This window comes from Crinia signifera, chromosome 6 (assembly GCF_055691185.1).
Source record: "Crinia signifera chromosome 6, ASM5569118v1, whole genome shotgun sequence".
Taxonomy (NCBI): domain Eukaryota; kingdom Metazoa; phylum Chordata; class Amphibia; order Anura; family Myobatrachidae; genus Crinia; species Crinia signifera.
Window position 1 is genome coordinate 215,742,004 of NC_139222.1, and position 14,636 is coordinate 215,756,639.

The window sequence follows — 14,636 nt, forward strand, 5'->3', positions numbered from 1 at the left end:
CTTATATGACAGACTTAGCTGCACCCCTGGGCTTATACAGCAGACAGAGCAACAATTTTTTGTGGAGGCCAAAGCAAACCAATTATTTCAGCCACAGTTATGGTAGACCCTGTCGCTGAAGTGGTTTGTTAAACTGTGTACAAGAAAAAAAATTGTGTTTCCGTGGGATAAACTGGCATGGCATCAATTTAATCCTGTTTTGCCTGTGTAGTTGGACACTATAGCAAGGTTGGCCACTTATACTACTATCTTAGGATTGATTTAACACAGTGGTTACCAAACTGTGTGCCATGGCACCCGGAGGTGCTTTGGGGAACTTGCAGGGGTGTCTTGGTGTTGGTGGTCCAAAACTAATTAAAATTATTTATGGTCAATGTGAAATTCAAAACTGGTGTTTGTGGCTTTAGAAACATAAACAAAGCTTTTCCCTTACCACATAATTTAACAGCGGCGCAGCCAGTGGCGTAACTATTAATTCTGAGCCCCCCCGCCGAAAATGCATGGGGGCGCCCCCCCCCCCCCCCTTCCGGGCCCAGCTGCTATAGAAGCAGTAATAAGGGGAGCGTGTACTCACAGACTCACAGTGCTGCTGCAGTGCATCCAGTCCCAGCTTCTGCTCCCCCAGGACTGTATTCATTTCTTAGCTCTCTGTTCGTGTATGTTCCGAGCCAGATGACACACAGCCCGGGGGTGGTCTCCAGCTCCCCGCATGCCAGCAGCAGGCTCCTCACACTCCCCTGCAGCAAGGAGAAGTCAGAGCCCGGTCCCTGCGCTGTAAGTGTACTCCCTAGCAGCACAGGGCAAGCCCTCAGCAGGCGTCGCGCAGATCCCTGCTACTGCTGCAGCGCTGTTAATACAAAAAAAGTAACACTCGGAAAATGTCTGCAATACGGGGGCAGCCATTTTTCAAGTGTCACTTTTTTGTATTAGCAGCGCTGCAGCATTAGCCGTGAGAGTCAGGACCCGGCGAAGACAGAAGCGCTGGCTGCAGAAGGCAGTGCGCAACAATAGCCCCGCAGCCCCCCCGGCGCCCACACCCTCTCAGCGCCTCCCCGCCACCGCGGGGGCTGCGGGACTATAGTTACGCCACTGGGCGCAGCTGCCCCACACACCGTACCCTGCTGCCCTTAGTCACCGTAGCGAACGGGAGTTAGCGGCGTGTGAAATACTGGGTGCAACAGCACTCATACGGCACCGCCGTTATTCCGCAAGCAGCGGTTAAGACACCGGCACCCTAAACTGCACCAGTCCCCCCCCCTCCGAAAACTCACATAAGATCCATCACGCTTTAAAAGGGGTACCCGAAGACTTGTACTTTGCAAATCTATACTAATGTTTGACGGGACATATGTGTAACAGGCATTATGTGTGTCATGTGTATAAGGCAGGGGTTCCCAATCATTTTTGAAGCATGGCACCCTAGAGCATCAGAATTTTTCCACGGCACTCCTAGGTGATCAGAAATAAATATAAAAATTAGTAGATTGTGTTTATATGTGATCCTTCAGTTCAGTTATGTGGTAAAGGCCAGGATTTGGTTCTGATTGTACACATTTTATGATTGGCAGCCACCAGCACTGGTTCTGTCCATAAATAATTGATCATAAATAATTTGAATTGTTCCTGGACCACCAACCTGTGGCACCCCTGCAAGAGATCGAGGCACCCCAGGGAGCCACGACACACAGTTTGGGAACCACTGGTATAAGGGCATTAATAATGTGCAACATATGTGTAATGGGCATTATGTGTGTCATGTGTATAAGGGCATTAATAATGTGCAACATATGTGTAAGGGGCATTATGTGTGTCATGTGTATAAGGGCATTAATAACGTGCAACATATGTGTAAGGGGCATTATGTGTGTCATAATGTGAATAAAGGTTGGCATAATGTGTAAGGGGCATCATGTTTACAAGGACATTAATAATGTGTGTCGTGTAAGGGGCATTACTGTGTGGTATTATCAAGGGTGCCGAGAGAAAGGGGTAGGGGGTACAAATTACCCAGGCAAAGTCTGATGGGAGGGCCCGGTGGGAGCTCCCGGCCCCCTCCTCATAAGTGACAGCAGCAGCAGCTCTTCTCCTCTGCCCAGCACACACTGCTTTGTGCTGGGTTGCAGTGTGGCTATGGAGGTGCTTAAAATACAATATTTTCTCAGGATTTTTTTCTAAGGGTATAATGTGAATAATGTGAGGAGTTATATATAAGGTAAAGTGGTACTACTGTGTAATGTAAGATGAGTAAGGGACAACATTGCATGATATAATGTGAATAAAGTTGCACTACTGTGTGGCATAATTTGAATTGGGGGTACTATTGTGTGGCCATGCCCCTTCACAGCAAGAACACACCCCTGTTTGGGCTGCGCACTGAATGTGTGCACTGTTTTTATATTTAAAATATTGCGGGTAGGAGCACCAAAATGATGACTGCTATGATGAGGGTTGATGGTGCTGGGAAAGGGAAAGGGGAGCAGGGTCAGAGGCGGAACTAGTGATGTTGATAGGGGGCACCAGCCAAAATCTTGCTAGGGCGTCATTTAGGCTAGGGCCTACTCTGGTTGCATTAGCAAGCACAAGCAGGGATAGCATCTCCGGAAGGAGCATAGCCCTATTGTTGTACTCTGCCATATGCTGTGTGTGCTGCGCATGCGTGCTCAGCCAGACCAAGCTGCATAGAGCACACTTCAGAGGAGAGGGTTCCATGCAAATCCTCTGCCTGACTGCCAGTGCTCTGTGTAGCCCATGGGGTACAATAGACTACCACCAGTGGCAGCTCCAGAGGAGGGGCTCCAGCACACCAACTGCCAGTGAGTCAGTATGAAATGGCAGTGGGTGTGGCTCCCTTATTTGCATGACCTGCCCACTGGTGATGAATGGCCCGCCCCCTGGCAATGCATGACCCATTCCCTGGTGATGCAATGACCGCCCGCCGGCAACGCAAAGCCTGCCCCATGCCTTTTACTTTTCTCCCTGAAATTATTTTTCAAATGTAGGCAACCCTCGTGTATTGTATGAATGCAAGAAATGTGTTTGTTATCATGTGTTGCTCTTCCCTGTGTACGCGTGTTAAAGATGTGGTAATCTATATATGCCTTTCCTGAAAAGAATTACAGTATGCCAATGCCTGGTGGGTTGCCATCTATCTGAAAAATAGAGAGAGAGAGTTTTAGAGAATTGCGAGCAGCACATACAGTGTGCATAAAAAGCACATGTGTTTGCAAGCAATGTGTTCATAGAATATATTTGTATAGGAGAGTGTTGGAAGCAGTGCATAGGAGAAAGTAAAGAGAAGGTAGTGATTGAGATAGCAAAGTGTTGTGTAAGCAGAAGTAGATAATGTAAATACTTTTTAAAGTCAGATGAGGTCAGGCAGATCAGTCTGTTCTTGTGGGGTGTTTTGGCAGGGAAAGAGCCTGTATTTTAGGTCAGCTTGCACTTCACCATCTTACACCCACAGTAGCACATGGCTTAGACCAGTGGTCGCCCACCCATCGCTCGCGAGCTCCTGGTAGCTCGCGGCAGCAATCCGGGTGACTCGACCACTCTGCAGCCGCCCACCGCCCATCCCATCCCTAACTTATCCCAAACAATACTCTATTCTGTTGATAAATAAACTTCAATGCAGATTCTAGTTGATATATGTGTAGTGTATATTTGTGTATGTTTGTGTATTGCAGGGTTGCCAACTCTCTCGGAATGTCCCTGAGACTCCCGGAATCCTGGGACATCTCACGGACTTCTGGAAGATGACCCTTTTCTCCCACAGCTGCCGTGATCTTCTGTGATGCGTGCTGCGCATGCGCTAGATCACGGCGCTGACGCAATGATGCGCTGATATCGCAAACTAGATGACAAAGAGACAAATGTAACAGTTAAGTATTCACTTTGCCTCCAGTAACACCCTATTGGGGAATTTGGTGGTATTCGTGCGCACTATTAACACTGTGATGTAACTAGCAGCCCTCTGTTGGCCAAATGAAGAGCAAATACACCCACTCTTGAATGTGACAATATTGGAAGAATAGGTCAACAGAGGTGGCGCATGTGACAAAACAGTGGATATGTTATGAATAATCTGGACCTACAATCAGGATTTAGATTTACCAGAATAAACAATTTTATTTACATAAAAACAATAGGTTTTCTCACAAAAGCGCAAATGCAAAAAAATACAAATAAATGCATACAAACAGGCAATCTGGATCTTTATCTCACCATTCCAGGGTGGTGCGGTGGGCTAGGTGCTATAGATGGTGAATTCCCATGTAGCAGAGTATGCGCACCACCACACAGGCTTGGATGGGGATAAAGCGTGATGGTATCAGCGTCCTCCCGTTAGCGTGATGGCATCCTCATAACATGTTTAGGAAACTTGTTCCTTTCTTCAGATGTGGATCCTGTGTGGTGGTGCACATACTCTGCTACCTGGGAATTCACCTAACCTAACCTATTGTTTTTATGTAAATAAAATTGTTTATTCTGGTAAACTGATGCATGGTCCCTTGCACATCTGAATCTAAATAAATTATAGGTGTGAAAATCCTTTAAACGGTTCTTTTGTCCCATACCATGTAGTAATTACAAATGGGTGCCAAACTAATTTATAAGATGCTAACTTTGAACAGTTGGGATTATGAAAGCTTATATCTTATTTTTATTATAGTTTATTTCCCATTTTTATACATGGCACCATGTTTATAAATAAACAGGGGTTGACTGGCAAATTGTAGCCTTAGGAATAAACCACCCAAAAGACCCAGTATTTATTGATGAAAGGAACTCTTTGTGTGAGCTTACAGGTTAGTTGGGTGAAGTGTATTACTGAGGGGCACACAAGGAAGAGATGAGGAACTAAGGCAGTTGGTGTGTAAGTTAAACATTTGAGCAGAGCTGGTCGACTTTAATGGGTACTTATGTATTATCTGGGCTCCCATGTTAAATGCACCCCATTTTTTGATACCCCTACTATTCAACTACGCATGGAGTTGATTTTATATAGTGTGGCGAGCGCAGCGAGCCACCCTGTCCGAAGCGTGGCGAGCGCAGCGAGCCCCGCGAGGGGATGCGGTCTCATAAGAAAAACGGGAGCCCAGATATTACATAAGTACCCTTTAATGGATCGGGGGCATTTTCAGGGCATGTTTGAAAAAAATGCAGGTGGGTACACATTCTCTTATGATGAGGTAGTGAGTGCCCGAGGAACAGAACAGCACAGGGAAAATCATGGATGTAGAAGTTGAAGGAGGTAGTCCGCACTGAGGCAAGGCAACAGTCAGTGGAAGAGCAAAGACGTATAAGCATGGATTGAAAGGAGGTCAGAGCTATAGGAAGGAGGAAAGTGATTAAGAACTTTGAATGTAAGGGTGTAGAGCTTATGCTGTATACTCTAAGGCAGGGGTGGCTGGACCTTTGTAACCCGGGATGTAAACAGGTTTTGAGCCAAAATTTAACATTAGGACACAGGTTTTGTGCCAAAATTCACATTAGGACACAGGGAATGAGCCAAAATTTAACATTAGGACAAAGGGGATGAGAGTAAATTCCTGGAACGAGCTCTTTTGGGTGGATGATTGGACCAAAATATAGTTAATCATTATTTTGGGGCATGTGGCTAACACTTTTTTTTTAAAGACATATGGGATCGTACATTAGATTGAATCGTAGGGTCATTTTAAAATAAACCATATGTTCCAACCATGAGATGTCGTATGCAAGCCAAGATTTAGATACGTTTGTTAATTAAGGTGATGAAAGGGGTACATTTACTTCAAAGATTTTATAAGTTTTAGCAGTTACATTAAAACTTAGGTATCGAATTCAGATTTCCTGCCGGTTATATGGGCATTTAGCTTGGAGAAGGGGTAATGAAGCAGCGTCGTTAATAGGGAGGGCATCTGTATTTGTGGTGTTTAGTTAATATATAATATAATAAGAGGCTGCACTATAGGAGCCTATTATAGAGTGAAGGTGCGGAAGCGTGTCGATGGGATTGGAGACAAAAGCAGTACGTCGTCCACAAATAAACTAAGTCTGTGGTGGGTAGGACCAGTTTTTATGTTTTTATTCCCAAAAAAATTCCCCAAAAATGTTGTCGTTGAAAATAGTGGCTGTGAGGGGTTCAATTGATAAGACAAATATTAAGGGAGACCATTGCTAAATGACCAATTCAATCTATCAAATGCCTTCTCTGCTTCAAGGAATAGCAAGAGAAGGCCTTGGTTCGGGGCTAGAGAATTAAATAAATTGAATATCCAGCGGGTATTATCAGATGTCTGTCATCCAGGAACAAACCTCGTTTGGTCCAAGTTTATCAGCAGAAGCAAAATTGAATTAAGACGTGTGGACATTAATTCCATAGAATTTGATATCACTATTGAGTAAGGCTACGGGGCGGTAGTTATTACAATGTAGCAGTAGTCATATTATAAAGGGCCGTGCAAAGTGGGTGCTCAGATGGGTTAATTAGTGTTTTAGGGTGAGATTAATCAAATCTTGGAGAAAGATAAAGTACCAACCAATAAGCTTCTGTAATCTTACAGGCTGTGCTTGAAAAATGTGTAATATTTAGCAGTGATGGCCATGAGATGATGACTTTTCCACCATTTCCACAACATCAGATATTTTCCTCTCACCCCATAGAGGTGTCGCTCTTGGGTAATTGTCAGGGAAGAGCACAGCTGAACACCTCAGACACTTAGAGATTGCTTAAAATGAGAAGGGCGACCCTCTCCGATCTGTGAGAGGTGCCATATCAAAGTATGCATTCATCTAATGTGTACACTTTATATTGTTAACGATGCACGACCCCCATGTGCATGTGAAGTATATAGCCATCCTCAGGGACAGATTACCAATTGGGCTACAGCCAGTGAGCTAGATAATTGATACGAAAGGTGTTTCACCATAGGTGATGGCAATTATACATTACCAGGGAAGTCCAGGAACAGTGCATTTTCTCCCTCCCCTGGTGTCAGGGCTTTGCAGTATGGTGTAATAATGGTTGTCTTCAATTTTAAGTTATAGACATCCTATATTATATTGTCTGCCTGTAAGAACCATCCAGGGATTTATAATAGACTGGTAGCCAAGATGAAACACCCACCTAGTTTATTTGAAGGGTCCTAAAAGTACCCCAAGTAGGAGCAGAACATTTGTAGGAGATAGGAGAATGTCAACAATCTGGACCATCCCTATAAAGGATTTGGATTTCTGAACAAGAATCAGACCCACAGTATATACTCAGACAAACATACCACTTCCCCCCTCCTCCCAAGTCCACTTATCCATTAATAAAAATATGGTTACCATAGATCCCACTAGTACCTGGCAATGAACTGAATGAAATCTGGAATATTTCTTAACCGCTTCGATGGTATGCCAGCAGCTAGCTGTCAGGGAAAATTTCCTGGCATACCACGATACGGTATGTGGATGCAGCACTACATACTGCACTCCCCGCCACCGGCGCACCCACCACCTTCCACTGCCGAGCAGTCCACAGAAGTTTGGGGCCGATTGGGAGCACTCGGTCATTCGTGTGTTCAGGCACCTGCACACACTAGCGCCAGAGCGGCCCTGAACTCTCCCGAGTGGCCAACGCTGCTGCTGCTACTGGCTGCAGCACTACCTGCGGAAGGTAGTGGCTGCAGCTTGACTGGTGCGTTTTCTTGGGGCAGGACAAACCTGTCTTGGTAAGTTTGTCCTGCCCCAGGTAAACCCATCACTCAAGGGCTTAATGCCTGCCCACGTCTCAAATGGAAAAGTGGCCGTGGTGTAAATGCCCTTCTGTCTCTTTGTTGGCCATCCTCCTTTTTAGAGAATCACAAGCTATTTAATCTGGTTGATTGTTATGTGTAATATACAGTATTCTATTTCTGCATATTAGTTTTAAAAGGAAAGTTAATAAATATAAGTAGCGAAACACATGAAAACCTGTGAAATGACTTGCGCAAAAATGGTTTCTTTCTCTCTCAGCATATTTGGCTTTATTAAATAATGTGGGCATTTCCATATATAGTTCAATGCTGAGATACTGTGAAGTGAAAACCAATTTATAGACTTCTAGAAGAGGTCACAAGTGACAATCATTTTGATTACAGAAGAAATTTTGAATTTAATATATGTAGACATGTAAAAGGAAATTGAACTTCAGATGAAATCAGACATTCACTATAACCCCATTTTCATTTTTTTTTTTTTTACAGGTATAACTTCGAAATGGTAGAAGACTCTAAAACAGAAAGCGAAACTAAGAATTCATTGACAAGTGTGAAACTTTTACCAGAGTCTAAAAAGCAGGGACCTCTTACACCCATGGCACCTCTAAATGTAACTCAAAAACCTAAGTCAGCCACCAAGCCACCAAGTGTGTCTACCACACTAACTGTGTCCAAGAAATCATCACCGCTGATCACCAACATACCACATGTGGCCATCAAGGAACTGAATGTGACAATGGCTACTACCTCAAAAACTGTACCAAGAACAACAGTGAAAAAGATCCCCACAACAACCTTTTCCTATTTGGGGGACAAGTATGCTACAGATGACACGTACCTCAGTTCTGTAAGTCAGAAACTTTTCTTTTCCTCTAAATGGAGAGTTGTGTCAGCTGTGTGTCAGCTCTGCCGCAGTGGCCACACATCAGACCAACTTTCCTCCAACCATCAAACTAGTTGGTTGGATGGACTAAAAATCTGGCACTGGATAGGAGCAAATGTAATTTGTAATTGAGTCATCTGTTTCCCAAATCTGAAAATGGACAACTGTCACTCAATGTACTGTAGTTGGACCTGTTTGATTTAAACAATTTCATTGAATGTTTTTGACCATTCTCCTGAGTTTGTGAGCAAATAGCTTATTGGCATTTGCCCCCATACAGAACCAGATTTTCAGTCCAACCAACCAACTAGTTGGATGATTGGAGGAAAGTTGGTCTGATGTGTGGCCAGCATAAGGCTGTCCTCAATCCACATGTTTACCTACTTTTTCTGTCATTCATTTTTATTGGAAGTGTTGAGAAACAATACAATATCAAATACAAAGATCACACGAGCAACAAACAAACAAGCGGTTCTTTGGGGGGGTAGTGTTGCAGGATATCCAGATAATACAGCCCCAGGAAGAATTGTACAAGGAGTAAAATAAAAAGGGAGGATAAAGAAAGAGGAAGGAGTACAAATATAAAGTGATAGATGGGTTATGTGGGGAGGAAGGGAGGGGGAGTGTTGGGAGGTGCAGGGGGTGGGGATATGATGCAAGGGATGGATTTGTATGGTTTTAAAATGATCCTAAGGAAAGTGAGGAGGATCATGATAGGGGGGATCTAGATGTACAGTGGAAGGCGAATATACAGACAGTCTCAAGCAAGTCCAGGGAGAGGGAGGCTCCTTGAAGCATACCTTGGTTCCCATACCTTGTGGTACCTCTCCACTGTGTTATTTTGGAGGCTAGTTATATGTTCCATTTTGGAGACATACCAGATTCGATTTAGTAATTCTTGGTAGGATGGGGAGCAGGATTTTTCCAAGCCTTAGCGACCTGGAGTTTAGCAGCACAGGTGATGTGGAGAATCAGTTTGTTAGAAGGAGTGGGTACTTGATCGACCGGGGCGCACAGGAGCATTCAGGATGGGTTTAGGGGGGGTAATCCGGTAGAACTGAGTTTATGACGAACTGGACAATGACCCAAAATGACCTAATACGTATTTTATAGAGTCTCTTCGCCATGTAAAGGGGAAGTTAAGTTGAAGATGGTCTAAAGTAGGTTTAGGGATGTGGATGGGGAGCGCTTCAGATTTATCATGGTTAATTTTATAACCTGAGAAGTGGCTGCAAAGTGAAAGTTCTTGAAAAAGGTTAGGGAGGGATATGAGGGGTTTGGTTAGGGTTAGGAGGACATCGTCAGCGAAGAGGGAGAGTTTGTATTGGGAATTACCAACAGAGATGCCTGAAATTTCTGGGTTGGATCTGATCCGACTGGCTGGAGGCTCGATGACTAAAACAAAAATAGGTGGTGACAGTGGGCAGCCCTGTCTGGTCCCGTTTTTATACTGAATGATTCTGAGGTTATACCTCCCGCTGAGACTATCGTGGAGGGGTTATAGTACAGGGCCCTACTGAATGCCCTACAAGCATTGTCCTTGGAAACCAAGCTTGTGCAAGGTATGGGTCAGAAAAGGCCAGGAAACCCGGTCAAAGGCTTTTTCTGCATCTAAAGCCAGCAGTAAAGAGGGGAGCTTAAGAACATTAGCGTGGTGGATTAAATTTACTGTTCATCTGGTGTTGTCTAGGGCCTGCCGCGTTGGGACAAAACCTACTTGGTCAGGGTGGATGAGGGAAGGGAGAATAGGGTTGAGTCTGTTAGCAAGTATCTTGGCAAAAAGTTTCAGGTCTGTGTTTAAAAGTGAGATTGGGCGATAGTTTGAGACCAGTTGTGGGTCTTTGCCAGGTTTAGGTATGACGGTAATTGCAGCTCTAGTGGTGTCTGGGTGAAAGTATTCACCTTCTAGAATTCGGTTAAAGGTGGAGGAGAGTTGGGGAATGAGGGTGTGTTGAAAAGTTTTGTAGTAAGAAAAGGTGAATCCGTCAGGGCCAGGTGCTTTGGAGGGTTTCTGGGATTTAGGGGGAAATTTACTAGAGGAAATTTGTAAAAAAAATAGGTGTATTTGTATCCAGAAATGCACTTATTTTTGACATTTTCTATCCCGAAAATACGGCAATTCGTATTTGTATTGATGTGCTATCAATACGAATACGAATTGCTGTATTTTCGGGATAGTAAATGTCAAAAATAAGTGCATTTCTGGATACAAATACACCTACTTTTTACAAATTTCCTTAGTAAATTTCCCCCTTAATGGCGGCTGTGATCTCGTCGGGGGAGATGGGGAGATATAGAGTAGAGGAGGTGGATGGATCAATCTCAGGGAGGGAGCTAGCAGACAGATAATCAGGTAGTGATGTTGACGTAGGGGAAGTAGAGGGGGATGAGCAGGGAGAATTATATAGTTGTTTGTAAAATTCCTTGAATATCTTGTTGATGTCAGTAGGGTGGTAACATGTGGTACCAGCTGGGTTTTTAAGAGAGGGGATAGCCGAACGGGCTTTACGGGCTTTTAGTTGGTTGCCTAGTAGGGTGTCGGCTTTGTTACTTTTTTCATAAAAGCGCTGATTATGTTTACCTACTTTTTATAACTTCCTTTCCATAAGTGAAGGTATGAAAGAATCCGAGTGCTCCGGTTTCCTCCCACAGTCCAAACATATACTGCTAAGATTATTAGAATGAGAGATTCAGAAAGTGAGAGAAACTCTCATCCTATTACATTTCACCCGATGTATCTATGACTTCATTTATACAAATGGTTACAAAAAATTCCAATGACTGTTTTAATTTTACTTTCATTTAAAAAAAAATATAAGTTGTATAAATGAAGTCATAGATACATTGTGCAGCTATTTCTATAAATTATATATATGTGATTTTATTTAAGATTTACATCTAAGTATGAGCACCAGAATAAAATAACAAAAATAGTCTTTGGCTTGTGGCAGGTAACAGAAGCACCCTAAGAAAACGAACAAAACTCATATAAACTCTATACAGATAAGAACCTGGTTAGAATTAGACCCATCAACTCAGTGCTGCACCCAAATACAACAGATCCATGTTTGTGCAGAAGAAAACAATATATCATCTTGGACTGGCAATTGAAGTGTAGATGTACTAAAGCAAAGATGTAACTGCTATTCTCTTCACAGTAAATGATCCTATATCACAGTTGCATTCTGCAGGGGACTCTATGACATAGCTACAAATCTCCCTGATTTTACCAAACCCGCATTATGCAGCTGTTACAATTTTTGGAGAACAACGAAACCAAAGATCAGGGGCATTTCTAGAGGTGGACAAGCCGTGCAGCCACCCGGGGCGCCGCGCGGCTTATCCGCATTTGTTAAACAGCCGGGGCGCCTGGCCGCCCCCTTCCTCCTCCTCTCCCCCTCTCCCCATCCGCCGCCCCCCGCCACAGCTGATTCCGTTCGGAGGGGAGGGGAGCGCATGGCGCGTCTCTCCTTCCCCTCACTGTGTCACTGGGCTGCCAATCAGAGCTCATGGGCCGGCAGCCAATCAGGAGCCAGCCCGCGAGGTATGATTGGCTGACGGCCCAGTCACAGTCTGGGACATAGTGAAGGGGAAGCGATGCGCTCCTCTCCCCTCCCCTGGGCAGCAGCGGTGGTGGGGGACTGGAGGGGGACTCAGAAACCCGGACTCTGCTCTCCCTGGCAGCAGCAACGGTGAGTTGTGCTGCTGCTGGGATGTTATATTCTGACACTTTGGGGGCATATATATGTGTGGCACTGTGGGGGCATATGTGAGGCACTGTGGGGGCATATATGTGTGGGCATATATGTGTGGCACTGTGGGGGCTTATATGTGGCACTGTGGGGACATATGTGTCTAAGTCATGGGGGCATATCTGGCACTGTGTGGGTATATATATATATATATATGTGTGGCACTTTGGGGCATATCTGGCACATTATCCGCTGAAAAAGGGGTCAGGAGCTGACTTCATGTGATATCAGCCACCTGCCCCAAGCAGGCATCAGCCCATCTGCATTATAGGGATGCCCATAAAATATTATCCCGGCCCCCTCCCTCCGCCACCCGTGCAAATGCTTTGGTGAGTTCGCAGGGGGGGTTCTGCAAACGCGCAAATACGCACATGCGCAGACCATCGGAATTAGGCCGTATTCGGCCCCTTCTGACCAGACCAGAATTAGGCCCATAATCTTTTTTTAACTGAATATCTTTTTATTTGAATTTATATAACAAATGTGAGCGATGCTGGTATTTTTAGCAAATATATTGAAATCTCTGTCAAAGAGATGTTGGCACCCAAAAGGTTGAAGCAGAAGCACATTTTCCACAAGGCAACCTAGACGCCTACCTAGTGCCCAGCAGGTCCCAAGGGGCCCCATTGCATGACTATCATGTGATGTCATGACATCACATAGACCTGCTCAAACTCCCAAAGTCTCTTTTGATGGAATAAAAAATGTTTGGACACACAAAATGGATGTGGGCAGTCAGTTTACTATAAATGTAACACAGGTATTAAGACTTGTACAAAAAGACCTAGAACCTGAATCAGATTTGTACACAATGCCGATGTTCGCGCAGCTGAGCAATTATTGGTGGACTGTGCATGTGCCAAGGCACTCTATCAATGTCGCCCGCAATCTTTAGATAAAAATATAGTCCTATGGATTGTTTGAGCAAGGAGGACCCCAAGCTGATATCATGATTAGGGCCCCCGTATGGTCTACATCTGCCTCTTCATTAAATTAACTTATACTAGGAATGGAAAGGGGACTGAGGGTAGTTAATGTTTTAATCAGGTCTGGATTAACAGGGGATGTGGTGGTGGTGGTGGGGGGGGGGGGGACTGGCTACAGGCGCTGTCGCTCTGTCAGTGGCATATTTATAATAGGTGCAGTGTGCGTGGGGCACACGGGCCCCTGAGTCCCAGGGGGCCGCACAGCACACGCTGCATGCATGTATCTAATACTTACCCTCTGGAGTCCAGTGGGGGTGGCAGAAGCACTGCCCAAATCACCAGAAAAATAGCACAGCGGCTTTTTTTCCTGCGATATGCACATACATAGTGGAAACTGAGTGCTCTAGTGCTCAGACTCCACAACACAGTAATGTTGATGCCAGCAGCAGCAGCGGGGCTAAAATTGCTAGAAAAAATGGCGACATGACATTTTTATGGAGATTTGCGCATGTGCTGTAGGGTCTGAGTGCTATAGTGCTACCCACTGCGCGTCTTCCGCCAGAGAGGAAGAGCCTCCTCCTCTCTTAAACTACCCATGCACATTGACCCTACAATTGGAACATGGACCATAGAGTACAGCATTTCACTGCCTCCGGTCCGGCGGCTGAGCTGTCCAGTACAGTGCAGTCAAGTTTCGCATAGGGATTGACAATGTTTAGATTTCTCTGTTCATCCACTTTGCATATTGTTAATTGATAAAAAAAATATTGAGACATCTATTTTTTAAAGCATTTTTACTGTATATATTGTGAAAGGGAAAACATTTACACATGAAAAGAATGTGAAAGATCCAGTCCAGGTTTTAGAGCAGGTGCAGGAAATGTCAAAGTTGGGCTGATTAAGCAGCACCTGTAGCTTCCTAATAAAAGTGTTTCTAAGCCAGAGAGTTATTGCTCTTGATGGTAGAATAGCTGGCCAAGTGTGGGCTACAGTAGGGACCACTGGAGCTTTCTGAAGAGTTTGTACTATGTTGTGACACCTGTATGCTGCATACTTTGTCCAGAGTGCCAAACAACATCCAAATTCAAGTATATATATATATATATATATATATATATATATATATATATATATATATATATATATATATATACTTTGCCCAGGGGCCCACACTGCTGTTAAGACGGCCCTGAACTAGATAGTTAAAATCTCCTAGAAGGTTAGCCCAAATCTCCCTATTTTTCTCCTGCTTAGTCAATATTGTCTAGCAGAAATTGCTTAGTATAGATTGACTGTGCAGGCAAGGCAATTTTGACTAGATCATAGACTATCATTGCTTAGACAAAATCGC

General features: G+C 44.3%; 1 protein-coding gene across 1 annotated transcript in view; it reads left to right on the plus strand.

Moving 5' to 3' along the window:
- The window catches only part of LOC146007208 (alpha-N-acetylgalactosaminide alpha-2,6-sialyltransferase 2-like), a 54,714-nt gene that overhangs the window by 8,435 nt on the left and 31,643 nt on the right, over window positions 1-14,636 (plus strand). The window contains exon 2 of the mRNA XM_083145566.1: window positions 8,211-8,571. Within this exon, the coding sequence (XP_083001692.1) occupies window positions 8,211-8,571 (361 nt within the window). The remainder of the gene's footprint in view (window positions 1-8,210; window positions 8,572-14,636) is intronic.